The sequence below is a fragment of the Oryctolagus cuniculus genome, chromosome 15 (assembly GCF_051225735.1).
Source record: "Oryctolagus cuniculus isolate XC-2025 breed Fujian yellow rabbit chromosome 15, ASM5122573v1, whole genome shotgun sequence".
Classification (NCBI taxonomy): domain Eukaryota; kingdom Metazoa; phylum Chordata; class Mammalia; order Lagomorpha; family Leporidae; genus Oryctolagus; species Oryctolagus cuniculus.
This window is the reverse complement of record NC_142881.1, coordinates 20,311,997-20,326,639: the sequence shown is the minus strand read 5'-3', so window position 1 is coordinate 20,326,639 and position 14,643 is coordinate 20,311,997. Positions and strand designations below refer to the sequence as shown.

Genomic DNA, 14,643 nt, shown 5'->3' with positions numbered 1-14,643 from the left:
CGTCAGCGAAATGTCAGCCAGTGGCTGGGGGCAGGGACCAGCGGGGGGCTGCGGGAAAGGAAGTTCCAGGTGTGGGGCCAACACTCACATGATCGTCTCTAGTCCTACAATTGCATAGGAGAAAAACACTGGATTGTGTTCCACATCTGATCCGCGGAGATTGAACAGCCCTAAAAGGGGAAATCAGAGATCCTGTCACCTGGCGGCTTTGCGCTTTAAGAGGTCATTTGCAGTGGAGGGAACAGCTTTGGCTCCCAGTTCAGCTGCTCTGAGAGGATTCAGGCATCTGCAGCAAAGCAGGGAGCCCGACCCAGGTTTCACTCTGAGCTGCACTTGCTCGTTTCCGCCACCGGATGGCACCAGAACTGCTCCTTAGGCGGCCACTTCGCCATCCAGAGAGGGGACAAGAAGAGTCGGTGGGAAAACCTGGCCTTGACAAACGCCCCCCCCCCGCCCCGCCCCCAGGGCAGAAGAGCCCACCTCGTGGTGTCCCGCCCTGTTTGCCGCAGACAAACCTCTGGCGCTCCCATATAAAGCGGAAGGAGCCAAACACTCTCTCCCTTCCAGGACAAATGGCTTTGGGGAGAAAAACAGAGACCCACCCACAAGGAGAGTCAGCAGCCCTGTGGAGGCGGAGAGACCCCACGGAGGCAGAGGAAAAGCAGTGAGTCACCCCGACGAGGCCCGCCCCTGGTCGGCGAGGCTGGCCCTCAGCCAGGGGAGGGGATCTGAGGAGGTCACTGAATGCCTGAGAAACCCCAGCTCCCCAGTGCTAGGTCAGAGGGCAAAGGGCCCTATTAAAAGTGCTGCTGTGGCCTAAGCCTTCGCCCGGGCATCGGCATCCCATGTGGGCGCCGGTTAGTGTCCCAGCTGCTCCACTTCCGATCCAGGCTATGGCCTGAAAAAGCAGTGGAAGATGGCCCAGCATGGGAGACCCAGAGGTCCTGGCTCCTGGCTTCAGGTGGGCTCATCCCTGCAGCTGCGGCCATTTGAGCAGTGAAGCAGCGGATGGAGAACCTCTCTCTCTCTCTCTCTCACCTCTCAAATAAAATCTTAAAAAAAAAAAAAAAGCAGTGCTTTTCTAAAACAATGGCTTTCCAAAGAAAGCAATGAGGCACCATTTGGGGGCTGGCGAGATGAGCGTAGGTCTATACCATCTTCCTAGCAGGTAAGCAGCCATACAAGGTCAAAGCCCTGCTACACACACACCCCAAACCCACAACACGACTCCCAAAGCCAGCCATATATGGGAAGAAAAAAATGGTCGGAAACTAAGATGCGGACTTATGAATCAAGATTTTGATGGCTGTAGTTTAATAAATTGTGGGAAACTGATTTCTCTAGGGAAATTAAGCAAATGAAGGCATAACTATGATAAGAGTATTTAATACCCATTTAAAATTATGCCTATAGTTTATCAACACATTGAAAAAATCCAGCTACAAAATGATCTATGCAAAGTATATTAACACTAATTAAAGACTGGGTAAGAGGATTTTAGGTGAGTTGTTTTTCTTTCTACTTTGTCTACATTTTTCCAAGTTTTCCATAATCTGAGTATGTTTTTTGGAACTAGCTGTATATTTTTTTCTCTGATGTTGAGGTTATTACATTAATGAAGGATACAAATCACTTTAACACTTGACAAAGTTTTGGGGGGAAATGAAATGAAACAGGGGCCAGTACATTGAATTGCCAGTTCCGAGTCCTGGCTGCTCTGCTTCCAATCTGGCTCCCTACAAATACATCTGAGAAGGCAGCATAAGATAGCTCAAGTACTTGGGTCCCTGCTACCCATGGGGGAGACCAAAGGAGTTCCAGGCTTCTGGCTTTGGCCTTGCCCAACTCCAATTGTTGCAGCCTTTTGGGGAGTGAACCAGAAAATGGAAGATCTGTTTCTCTCTGTAGCTCCCTCTCTGTTACTCTCCCTTTCAAATAAATAAAACAAATCTTTAAGAAAAAAAAAAGGCCGGCGCCACGGCTCACTAGGCTAATCCTCTGCCTGTGGCACTGGCACCCCGGGTTCTAGTCCCAGTTGGGGCGCCGATTCTGTCCCAGTTGCTCCTCTTCCAGTCCAGCTCTCTGCTGTGGCCTGGGAAAGCAGTGGAGGATGGCCCAAGCGCTTGGGCCCTGCACCCACACGGAAGACCAGGAGGAAGCACCTGGCTCCTGGCTTCGGATAGGCGCAGCACCGGCAGTAGAGGCCATTTGGGGGGTGAACCAACGGAAGGAAGACCTGTCTCTCTGTCTCTCTCTCACTAACTCTGCCTGTCAAAAAAAAAAAAAAAGATAACATAGGGACTGAAGAGAGAAGATACTAGGTAGTAGGGCACCTCTTTCCCTAGTGAGAAAGTTAAAAAATAAAGCAGGGCCTCTTCTCAGGTCAAATGCAGTCAGAAACCCAGGAGATGGGACACAAAGTTGCAACTAGATTCCTTCAGGTTTTAGAGGACAACAGAAAGTCCTGAACAAGAGGGTGGTTTAAGGTCTAAAGATTGAGAAACCACTACTGGATCAAAGGGCTTAGTACAGAACTTTCAGTTCCTGCATTTTCTGAGGTAGACATGTTTCTAGAACATTCTCACTGTAAAGACCTTGGGAACACACAGGAAAGGTACAAAGACAAAAAGGATGCACAATCCCACTTCCACAACCGGAGAGGCAGACGCACAGCAGGTGTGTGCAGGAAATGTGCTTCATTCCCCACGTGGCACAGGCGCCACAGTCCTGAGAACAGAATTGCCCGTGGCCTCCCCAGGAGTCCGTGGCTGTGACACTGCTCTGTGCAAGGCTTCGCTCCCCTCCTCTACGCCCCGTAGTTCCTCATCCTTCATCCTAACGGACAGCTCCTGTGCTCATCTGGTGACACAGCTGCTTGCTTGCTCCCTGGTCACCGAGAAAGCGCGATGGCACGAACACGCAGAGATCCGAAGGCAAGAGCAGGTAACAGGCCCCAGCGGTGAAACCGGAGCACTCACACGCAATCTCATCCAGGGCAGTGACCACAAACCACACGATGTTCCTCTCAGTCATTTTCAACCGGAGATCTGCAACCTTCTCCTTCCAGGAGATGCCTGCAAGAAACAAATGTGCTTGTTAACCCGGCTGTGGGCACGGGAAGCCACGTTAGCCAAGTGAAAGACCTCAGTCCAAACCCTCTTACCCAGCACCCACATCTTACAGGGAGCAAATGGGTCACACAGGCAGGAGGCCTGCATCCCAGCCCTTCACAAGAGGTGTGACTCTGCCCAAGCCACGTTACTGTCACGGGACCTCACTGCCTCACCAGCAAAATTCATGCATTTGTTCATCCCACAAATGCCTGGCAAGCACCAAGACTCGGTGAGTAACTGGCAGGCACTATGCTGGTCACCAGTTACAACTCAGGGCTGGAAACATCTCCCTGCCCTCATGGTGCTTACACTCTAGCAAGAAAGACAACAAAAGAGGCCGGCGCTGTGGTATAGCAGGTTAAGCTGCAGCACTGGCATCCCATATGGGTGCCAGTTCGAGTCCCGGCTGCTCCACTTCCAATCCAGCTCTCTGCTATGGCCTGGGAAAGCAGTGGAAGATGGCCCAAGTGCTTGGGCCCCTGCACCCATGTGGGAGACCCAGAAGAAGTTCCTGGCTCCTGGCTTCAGACCGGCCTAGCTCCAGCCGTTGAGGCCATTTGGGGAGTGAACTAGCGGATGGAAGATCTCTCTCTCTGTGTCTCCCTCTCTATACCTCTGCCTTTCCTGCCTTTCAAATAAATAAATAAATCTTAAAGAAAAAGACAAAAAAAAAAGAGCAATTACACAATTACATAGACTTGTGAGACAGGGAACACAGGGAGCCATGTGAACACACCCCCCAGCAGACTCACCCAGAGAGGTCGGGCACTATCACCCACCAGCTGACAGCTGACATCCCCGCTGGCTCAAGACTTGCCTTTCCATGCTGCCCTAGGAGTTCACTGTAGTCTGACTCGCTGTGACTGCCACTTCCAAATCACACTGTGCTGTCACCCACAGCCTCCCTGGTGCTCCCCAGGAGAAAACTGGGGGCCCCAGGAGAGCTCACCCCACCACCACCACAACCACCCCATCATGCTGCCACTTGTAACTCAGGTGACAGTCAGCTGTGAACAGGGGGACACCTGTCTTATTCCCCCAGCCCCTAGCACAGTGTCCTGCACACACAGTGGACACTCAAATGTTTGTGGAACAAGTTTTACCAGCCACATTTTCTCTCCCCTCTCCTACAGCAACAGGCCAGGGCCTCTGCTTCACTAGGGAGGGGAAAAAAAATTCAAACCACGCGGCTGGAAAATGTTTAGCTGACCCTGGGTCACTCACAGGACCCGTCCTCCCCAGTCTGCAATGCCCTGCGGTGAGGGTGTCACAGGAAAGCATGCTGGGGGCTGCCCTCAACAAGGGTTCTGTGAAGACCAGCTCAGGACGCTGCCTGCAACGTGGCTCAGTCTGGGCCGCACAGCTTTTTTCCCAGGACCCTTCTGGGCACTCTGCCTACATTCCACAGATATCCCCATCCACCTTTCTGTTTCTACAGCAAGGCCTCCTCCCCTGTGGCCCCACCTCTCTGGCCTCTCCTTCTTTCCCTTCCCCACTCCATAAATCCACTTTCACCTCCCATGAACGGTTTGCAGAACAAGCTCGTCACACCCACCACTATCACAGAGGCTAAAGAAATGCATCCCTATTCAAAGCCTCTAAAGCAGAAGACACGAGATGGAGAGTGGGGGGGCCTGGCAGCAAACCCGCCAGTGTGGGAAACAGAAAGGAAAGGGAGTCTAGAAAGCCCAGGCTCTACTGCCACTACCAGACTTGAGAGCGGCAGGCAGTGGCTGCGTGATTAAAAAAAAAAAAAAAAAAAAAAAAAAAAAAAAAAAACCTCAGTCTCCCCAGAAGCACCCAACATTCCATGCAGAGATTTGCAATCACAAACTAGGCCAAAGTAAGTGGCAAGCAGGTGGAACCAGCGGCAACAAAACAAGCCCTACTTCGCTCTGCTGAGCCAAGTAGGACAAGTCCTCCAAGCAGTTCAGACTCAACTTCGACTCAAGGGACTGGCTGGAGGCAAAGGCGAGAGGTGGGCACAGCTGCAGCTCTGACCTGTGTAATCAAGGCCCAACGTGAGCAGGGGCCTGCAGGGCCGCGCAGGACGGTCTGTCCAGATCTTGTCAACAAGGTTCTCCTTGACAGGAACGAGGTGGTGGCCAGCACTCCTCAGGACCTTGGCCATTTTCTTCCAGTAATCTAAGGAGACATGCAAGAAGCCCACAGTGAACTGACACCCATTTCAGCCCCCTCTGAAGTGATCCCCGCCATGGCCCACACTGAGTATGCCAGAGGGAGCTGTAAAAGGATGCCTCCACCAGGGCTGGGGCTGTGGCATCACAGCAGTGCCAGCATCCCATGTAAGCACTGGTTCACTGCTGTTCCACTTCCGATCCAACTCCCTGCTTCCCTGCTGATGGCCTGGGAAAGCAGTGGAAGATGGCCCAAGTGCTTGGGCCCCTGCACCCACATGGGAGACCTGGCTCTGGCTTTGGCCTGGCCCAGTCCTGGCTATTGTGGCCATTTGGGAATTCAATTTAGATTCAAATTTGTTCTCTCTCTCTCTAGATTCAAATTTGTTCTCTCTCTCTCTCTCTCTCTCTGTAACTCTGACTTCCAAATAAATAAATCTTAAAAAAAAAAAAAGAGGATACCTGCACCACTGATAGACCTCTTTTGCCTCTATTCCAGAAATCTCCTCACTCTGACCTTTACAGTGACAAAGAGTCCTTCTCAACCCCCAAATACTGCCAACAAGGAGCAGAGAAGGCATCTAGAAGCCACTTTCTTACCCAAGTTGGAAGGGGTCAAACTCACTCACCTGTAGGAATGATCAGTGGGTCCACACCCACTCTGGACCCCTCAGGAAGCACACTCACTAGCCAGTCTTCCTGTGTCGGGGTGTCCTTCAGCCCTGCAGAGGGAAGAACCAACAGGAAACAATTCCCAGTGGGCCCAAGATCCTCACCCCACCCAGAAGAATGCAGTTCACCAACAACATGTTAGCAGGATCTTTATTAAGCACCTTTGTCACAGCAGACTGACAAGACTTGGAAAATCTGAACCTCCCTTAGTGCCAGAAGGCTAAGAAAGAGGAAAAGGGTAAGATGCTGTGTAAGGGAAAAATAAGATAAGGGTAAGACATGATTGTCATTCAACCCTGAGAAAAACACCATCCTGAGGACTGCGGCCACAGAGACATGATGCCATCACAGAGGTCACCTCATCAGCAAGCAGCCCCTTCCCCACAACTGCTCACCCAACAAGAACTTGGGTGGGTTTGGTAAAGGCTGGGAGCTGGGAACCTCCCCCATGTCACATGCCAAGGAAGGGCACAACATGCTACCAGTGCTCTCCCTTCATCCACTAGACAGGGTCACAGAGGAGGCAGGAGACCAAGCACAAGTCTTAACAGCTAAGAAAGCTCCCCAGTGATTACAAGAACAGCACACAGAAGCCTGTTGTCACAGCATGGGCCCTGAGTTTCCCCAAACATCAGTCAACTCTTAATTTATTTAGATCTTTGAAAGGCAGAGCAACAGAGAGAGCAGGTAAGACAGGGTAAGGGGGTGCAGAGAGATGCCTTCCGTCAGCTGGTTCACTCCCCTAGATGCCAGCAACAGCCAGGCATGGGCCAGACTGAAGTCAGGATCAAGGAGCTCCACCCTGATCTCCCACGTGGAGGCAGGGACCCAAGTACTTGAGCCATCATCTGCATTAGCAGGAAGCTGGATCAGAAGCAGAGCAGCCGGGACTCAACTCGGCACTCCTCTATGGGATGCTGGCATCACAGTGGCTTAACCCAAGGTACTACAGTGCCAGTCCCCAAAACAGCCCTTTCTTGTTTCCAAGACACTAGTCAGAATACACTGAAATAAGCTTCCAGAAAGGAACTAAAATGACTTTTACAGTCCAGTTCTACTTTCATCCAAGCCAATATCTTTGGAATGTATGTTTTTTTAAACCAACCGGAAATTTGCTAAACAATTAACATCTTAGTAAAATATATGTGTATTTGATGTGAAAAGTTCACATATTCCAAAACAGTACTTATCCTTACTATTTCCCCTGCGGACTCCTGATATAACCACATAACCTCAGAAAGGAAGTTCAAAGGTTTACAAAGAAATGAGTTTATGAAGCCCTGTTCTAAAAACCTGCCTAGAAGCTGGCATTGAGTTTAATTTTGCTAATTGATTATTTCCTATCTAAACCAGTCACTCATTGATACAGTTTTTCTTAGTGCCCCTATCGTAAGTTTGTAGGATGAAGTCATGTCATTTCTTAGCCAATAGTCCCTTGACAAAACCCCAAGGTTAAATCACTCACTGGCCAACCAAACCCACTGGAATCTCCCTACACAGGAGACACACCTGAGGAAAAGTAGGTTTAGAGAGAGCAAACTAGAAAGGGGTTTGGAAGGAGACAGTTTCTCACCACCGCCCACGCTGCCTACTTGGGAGAACAAGGGTACTCACTCCTCTGACACGCAAGCCAAAGGGCTAACAGACCTGACAGCTGAGTCTGCGAGCCCCAAAGAGGGAGCTGGCACCTCACAAGTACACTCAGTGACCCAATGCATATAAGAATAAAGCCTCTAAACTTCTATTTGTACTTTTTTCTAAAAAAATAATACATAAGTCTTTGCTAGTATTTGGAATCCAGATGAACATGAGCACATAAACAAACATATCAGGCTGAGGGTTCCCGACCCACTAGCAGATGCATGTGATCAAAAAATTTCCAGGTCACTAAATGCCATTTACAGTAGCCTCAACTGGGTAGCTTGGGGTGTACGTGCCTGTGAGAGACAGAGAGAAAACAACTGCAGCAACAATCCAGCAGCAGCTCTCATGTTTCTGTCTGAAAGGATTTTGGAGAAACAGAAACTTCAAATACTCTCACTGCCAGAATGAAAATCCCCCGCTAAGACAGACATCCCACATACACGCTCATGGGGCGTGTGTGCACGGGGCACACATGCACAAGCACACACACTGCCCTCACTCAGCCAGCTGCCTGCGTCTCAGTGTCAAGGTCGAGGTCCCCGTTCCCTGTGAATCTGGTGACAATTTCCTTCCTCGTCACTTCCTACAACAAATAATAAACATCAGTATTTTGCTTCGTTTTCTCTTTTTCACCTGGCCCTGGTTGTCCTTTTGCTCCTTCCTTATCCTCTGTTCTTCAAGTTCAAAATTCAGAAGGGAAAGGCCTTTATGCAAACACTCAAGTTGTATGTCCAAATTCTATTAGAATGGTCAGGAAAAACAGACACGGCACAAACTTAAACGAAAAAGCACAGGCAAACACACAACTACTAGTCAGGAACACTGAGCTATGTACATTCTGCAAATGATCTCTTCAATCCTCACCACGTCACAGGGTGCTTACTACGAAAGTCCCAGCGACAGATAAGGAAACTGAAGTACTGGAAGTGAAGGAACTTGCCCTACAACCTCGAGGCCCGTGCTCCTGCCTTGTATATCGCTCTTCTCCAAAGCTGAGCAGCCAGAAACAAAACCAGGATCCTCAGAAACAGCCTTGGGAATCATTTCTGGGCTTCTGATGTCGATGGCCCCTTGTCTTTATGTCTCCCTGCATCACAAAGCAGCAGAAAGTAACAGGGAGGTCCCCAGCGTGTGCATAAGATGCAGTGTGCACTTTCTGATCTGCAGCAAATCAACTGTCCTCTCTGGGCCTCCGTTTTCTCTTGAATCAGGACCCTCTACAATTGAATGTGCACTGGTCTGTATGAACAAGCATGTCATTTTCTTCATTTTTCCTTCAGTTTTCAAAAGGATCTTTTGGGGCAGCACTGTGGTATAGGGGGTAAAGTCACAGCCTGCAGTGCCGGCACCCCATATGGGCGCCTGTTTGAGTCCTGGCTGCTCTACTTCCGACCCAGCTCTCTGCTATGGCCTGGGAAAGCAGTAGAAGATGGTCCTAGTCCTTGGGCTCCTGCACCTGTGTGGGAGACCCAGAAGAAGCTCCTGGCTCCTGGCTTCAAATCAGTGCAGCTCTGACCAAGGTAGCCATCTGAGGAGTGAACCAGTGGATGGAAGATCTCTCTCACTCTCTCTCTCTCTGCCTCTGCCTTTCAAGTGAATAAATAAACCTTTTAACAAAAAGGGAGGAGGGTGCAGTCTCTAAAAGGGTTAAGATCCAGGAATCCTGAGGAATTCCAGGGTCCTGGCCCAGATCATGCCAACTAAAGCTGGATGGACCAGGCCGCTACCCACCCATCTTCATGAGAGTCCAGTTGCTGTCCATCTGCTTGGCAGCCTGAAGAAAGTAGCGTCCATCAGTCCACATGGCCGCATGCTCCTCTGTGATGATGGCTGTGCCTGGAACAGGGGAGCAAAGAAGAGAACAGTTTCTGGCAACTGCCCAGAAGCTGCACAAAGCAGCACAGGCAGGTGAGATAGTAAGAGACACCAGCTCCCAGTGTGGCTGATGGATCTTCAGCTCCAGGGAAACCTCCAAGCAAGAGGGTGAGAATCAGGTGAAGTCAGGCTCTGAAAGAACCAGTCCTGAGACCCAGGCTGCCCAGACACTGCTCCCTGCACCCAAAGGACCCCCGTGTGCAGCAGGAGTCAAGGCCAATAGGACAGAGGGTTACAGGCCTACACAAAGTGGTCCATAATCAATCAGACAGAGGCGGGGACAGTCCCTGATCAGGGATTACTGCCATTCCTGTGCCTTGCCAGACACCCCAAAGGAGCTGTTTCACCTTTTGCAAAGAGAGACCAAGCAGCCCTGTGAGTGTTCACGGTGGCTCAATGATCACCAGCAGAATCTGTGCCTCCTAGCTCCCCCTGCTCTCAGTTCCCACAGGCCTGGCAGGGACTCGGGACCTTCTGCAGAGGTGTCAGCCAAAACCAGACTTAATGTGCCAACCGACACGTGTACCTCCTCCAAAGGAAGCACTGTGCTAACCACAAGGGCTGAGGGGCTCCCACCTCATCTAGCTTGCTTTAGGGGGACGGCACCTGAACAGGAGACCCCCAGCCCCAAAACTCAAGGGCATAACAGTTTTGGAAAAAGATGGGACAGCTAATATTAGCCTTTGTTACTTAAGGCAAAAGTGAAAATGGAAACCAAAAGCCAAGCACTTGCAGAATTACTCAGGACCACTAAGTTAGGGCACAGGTCTGGGATGTTAATAAAATCTCACCCCTTATTTGGGGCACCTGTTACAGAAGGTGTATTCAATTGAAATGATAAAACTACCTATGCGTACGTCACATTCCATAAACATTTCAAAAGCATTTGCTTATTGAAAATTTTGAAAGCAAAGGCTGAGAGAGAGCGAAGGGTCACTAAAAGGTAACCTTGGTGAGCTGGGACAGGCTGGAACCCACACCTTTCTGCAGAGGCTCTGTGGGGAACGTCTGTCTGCATTTCCCTCTTGGTTCTATACCACAGGCTGTGCAGCTATGTTTGGGAGATGAACAGAGGTACAGCAAGAACAGAGAACCGAGCCACTCACCTGCAGAGCCATCGAACCCAGACACAAAGGCCCGCCTGCAGTCACACGGAGCAATGTACTCACTCTGGAAAACAAAGATGACAACGAACTGCACCTCCCACCCAGTGGGCACCAAGTGCTTTCCTTGTGCTCAGCTCTGGGCAAGGCCCAGCAGGGACTATAAAGGTTGGGGAATCCTTGGGACTTGGCCTCTAGGAGCCATGGGGCTAGCTAAAAAGACAAGCTGAAAGTGTGAAAAACAATTAGAACATATTGCAGAAGACTAATTAAGGGCTGAAAGCTGTTCCCTTTAGCCTTCTTATTTCTTCATCTGGAAAATAAAGTAAGTCAAGAAAAACAGATAAAAATTGTTCTTTCCTCATGAGATCCTTTCCAAAAAACAAGCAAATAGCTTGCTCCCTCCTTACCACTGACATTCAGGCATCTGCTATTTTTCTGAAAAGCGGGGCTGACTTTCTTTTTTAAGCCCCAATAGTTCTCTGACTGAAGTCTCCTAAAACATTACCTTGTTTCCTAACTTCCTGTTTGTTTCCCCCTCCATGGTAGGGTCACCAGTCTCTCCCACGCAGGCCCTGTCCCTTCCTGCTAGGGAATCAACGGAAACGCTTCCTCCAAGCCAGGAAGCGTCAGCCAAAGAAAGTGTCATTCCAAAACCTGGTCCTTCCCAGCTGATGGTCCCTAGCCTCTACATGGAGGAGGTTAGCGAGCAAGGAAGAGGCTCTCCTATCCAGACAGAGAGTACAGGCCAGGGTGCACAACAGCCAGTGACACACAGAGAGTTTAAGTAACTTGCTCAAAGTCACACAGCTAGACAGTAGCAGAAGCAGTGTTTGAACCCAGGCAGTTAGCTCCAGAGCCTCTTCTCTGAAGCCCTATGCCACACCGCCACCACAGGACACATTATCTCTCTTCCTATGACTCTCCAGCATAAGGCCATGGCAAATGAGAAAACGGGGGCTCAAAGAGAGACTGGTGAGTAACCTGCCCGCTGACCAGTGAACAGCAAGGGTCCAAAGCAGCTCTCCTTCCACTGTTAGCAGGTTTCTCCCAAGCCCAGCACCCAGCAGGTTAAGAATGCTTAGGGCGGGGCATGCAGCTACTGGCAGGATCCCCAGGCATTTTTAAGACAGTCAACAAGTGCAGGAGAGAAGATATTAATGTTCTCGCTCTTGCCACGCAGGTGAGAAATGCCCCTTTCACCAGAGCAGCCCCAGAACCACCTTCCAGGGAGATGCTCGAAGGGCCAGGAGACAAAAGGACAATGGCAGGACCAGAGCACTCTCGGCCAAAACCTGCCTGTAGCCAAGGCTCAGCTCAGCGGCCTGCACCAAGTCCCAGCGCCTCTCTCAGCCTCACTTCCCCATCTCTAAAACAGGTTACTTCAGAGAGCTAAACACAAACAACAGGCCCGTGTTTCACCCCTAAGCAAAAAAGAACATTAAGCAGCAGCACTATGGAAACGGAAAGAGAACCGCACCATCCACACTTGCTAACCCAGAAATCACTAGGGGCACAACTTTTACGAAAAGCAGCAACAACGTGGGGAGGTGACCTACCCCTCTTCCTGGACTGTGGTAAGGAAGAGTTCATGTTTTAAAACTCACCAGAAGCCTGAAGGTGCTGCACATACTCAAAGGAAGAGATATTATTATCTCCTCCTCCTGTACAATGAGAAAGCATGTGAGGAGCTGGGAAAGCCAAGTGAACAAAAATAACTCTGGTGCTAAGAACCACTGTGCACGACGGGAATACACAGCGAGGGCGCTCTGGACCAACAACGTGGAACACACAGTGAGGTGTCAGCAAAGAGGGAGCCCCATCTGGGCAAGCGTGGGAGGGAGGCCAGAGCACCCTAAGGGGTTTACCTGGAGGTCCACATCAGCAAGGCAGGAGGATTTCCACAAAGGGAGGTGAAATTAATAGCAGATGGACGTTTAGTCTGGGACTGAGACGAGGTCTGGGGCAAGAACCAGACATGATCTAAGTGGTCAACCCGCCAGAGAAACATCCCTGAGCAAGGCTGGCTGCAGCCTCACCTTCTCACCAACAGGCTAAGCAGAGGCCAGACAAGCACTGGGCCTGGGCCTGCCTCTCTTCCCCCAACCACGAAGCTGGCAAAGCCCAGGTACATTCTCCCTAGAACTTAGCACAAGGTCTAAAATAAGCCAAGCCTATAGCATGTGAGGGAAAAGGCACCACACAAAGAAGCACAGCTGTTGGCTTTTCCCGAAAACCACCTACTCCTCTCCAATTCCAGGAACAACACTCAGTCTAAGCATCCATCATCTCTACCTGGCCACTGCCCCTAAAACCCCCTCTGCACACACATACATGAGTGAGCTTTTTAAGAAGTGAGTACTTATATTCATATAAATAAAGCACACGTGTATATATGATCATGTTAACATCTTCCTTAAAACCCCCCAGTGGCTTCTCACCATACAGGAGATAAAATCCAGATCCCGGCCCAGACCCAAGGCCACCAACTGACCCTGCCCTGCTGTTCTCTCAGAGCGCTCCTCCCACTTTCACTCCTACTCACAATGCTCCACACCAGTCTCCTTCCTCTGCGATCCTGAATTCATTTCCACCTCAAGGCTTTTGCAGCCGTTTTCCCTTGAGCCTACGACAGTCTCTCTCTCTCTTTTTCTGGGGTCATGGAATGGCTAGCTCCTTATCATCCTAACATTTCAGATCAATGTCACCTCCATCAAGAACCACCCACCTACTACAGCCACCCGGCCACTTTTAACTCTGTATAGCACATTTTCTTGATGTTTTAGATGTTTCTTTTCTTAATGAACTTTTTACATTTTTATTGTATTGCTCCTCCCCAAAATGAGATCAAGGTGTCTGTGTTGTTTGTCACTGTCCCTGTGTTCATTTACAGAATAAATGAATAAGCAGAAAGAGAAATGAACCTTTTTCCCTCTACCCAGTTCAATCAAAATTTAACCATCTCAGTGGGGAGGAGGAAAGGGCCATAAGCCAAGGAATGTAGGCAGTGCCTAGGAGCTAGAAAAGAAAATGGACCCTACCCTGGAGCCTCCTCCAGATCACGCCGACCCATCTGAGACCTTGGACCTCAAGAACTTCCCATTACAAATGTGTGTTGTTTTAGGCCACTACATGTGTTGTAATCTGTTACAGCAATGATTGGAAACTAATATATTATCTAATAGAAAAAGGATCAGAAGGGATTATAAATGGAGTCTCAAACTCAAATATTTCAGGGTATAGAGACTAAGACAGATGAGGACAGTGGAACAAGCGGGTGTCTTTTCTAGGGAAGCAGCTCTTAGCTCTGTTTCCTGTCACACTGGAATGCAGGTCCCATGTCATCAACCTTCAAGATTTCAGGAGAAGCTAGAAATACATGTGCTCATGAGCAATCACCTAATTTTTAGATGTTGGCATCTAAACTCAAATAACATAAATAAAACACAGCCAAATAAAGTACATCTGTAAACGACTAAAAAAAAAAAAGCCTTAGTCATCTCTCAAAATCCAGCTCAAACGCACCCTCGCCCACAAAGCTTTCTGAGCCACTCCAGTCCAGGGGTCTCCGCTTCTCTGACTTGTGCAGGACTATCCATGCTGCCCTCCGCTCATACCCTGCCTTGGGTGATGCTAACAAGTAATACTGGCTAAGCAGTTTGGCTCAACATCTACCAGTTGCCAATAGCAACAGTGAATTCTAATTCTTATCACAACAGCAGCTCTGGAAGGCATCATCCTCCCCATCTACAAATGAAACCCAGAGAAGTAAACTAAGTGCTTCCCCAAGGCACCAGGAATGTGAATAGCAGAGCCAACATCTGCACTCAAGGCAGACTCTTAAAAAGCCCACCTCCACGCCATGCTACCAGCAACTTCTTCTAACACTGCAGAGATGGCGCACATCTCTGCTACACAACTGGACTGCAAGCTGAGAGAACAAAGAACACAAAGTACACCCCGCACACACCTCCACCTTCGTCAACCATGCAAGACATCTCTAACAATCGGAAGTCAGACCTACACTCAAGCTTATCTCCCTTGTTTATCAGCTAGGTAAACCGTGGGCTCAACTTCCTCATCCATAAAATGGGGATG

The 14,643-nt window shown here is 49.6% G+C and overlaps 1 protein-coding gene across 15 annotated transcripts in view; it reads right to left on the bottom strand.

Moving 5' to 3' along the window:
* XPNPEP1 (X-prolyl aminopeptidase 1) overlaps nucleotides 1-14,643 on the bottom strand; it is a 63,489-nt gene that overhangs the window by 19,169 nt on the left and 29,677 nt on the right. For 13 of the 15 annotated variants that reach the window (XM_089314055.1, XM_070057254.2, XM_089314058.1 and 10 more), the window contains 6 exons: nucleotides 10,549-10,612; nucleotides 9,299-9,403; nucleotides 5,881-5,973; nucleotides 5,115-5,258; nucleotides 2,979-3,074; nucleotides 89-170 (listed from right to left, as the gene is read on the bottom strand). In XM_089314055.1, the coding sequence (XP_089170181.1) occupies nucleotides 89-170; nucleotides 2,979-3,074; nucleotides 5,115-5,258; nucleotides 5,881-5,973; nucleotides 9,299-9,403; nucleotides 10,549-10,612 (584 nt within the window). The remainder of the gene's footprint in view (nucleotides 1-88; nucleotides 171-2,978; nucleotides 3,075-5,114; nucleotides 5,259-5,880; nucleotides 5,974-9,298; nucleotides 9,404-10,548; nucleotides 10,613-14,643) is intronic. The other 2 variants (XM_070057263.2, XM_070057264.2) reach the window with 1 other exon arrangement.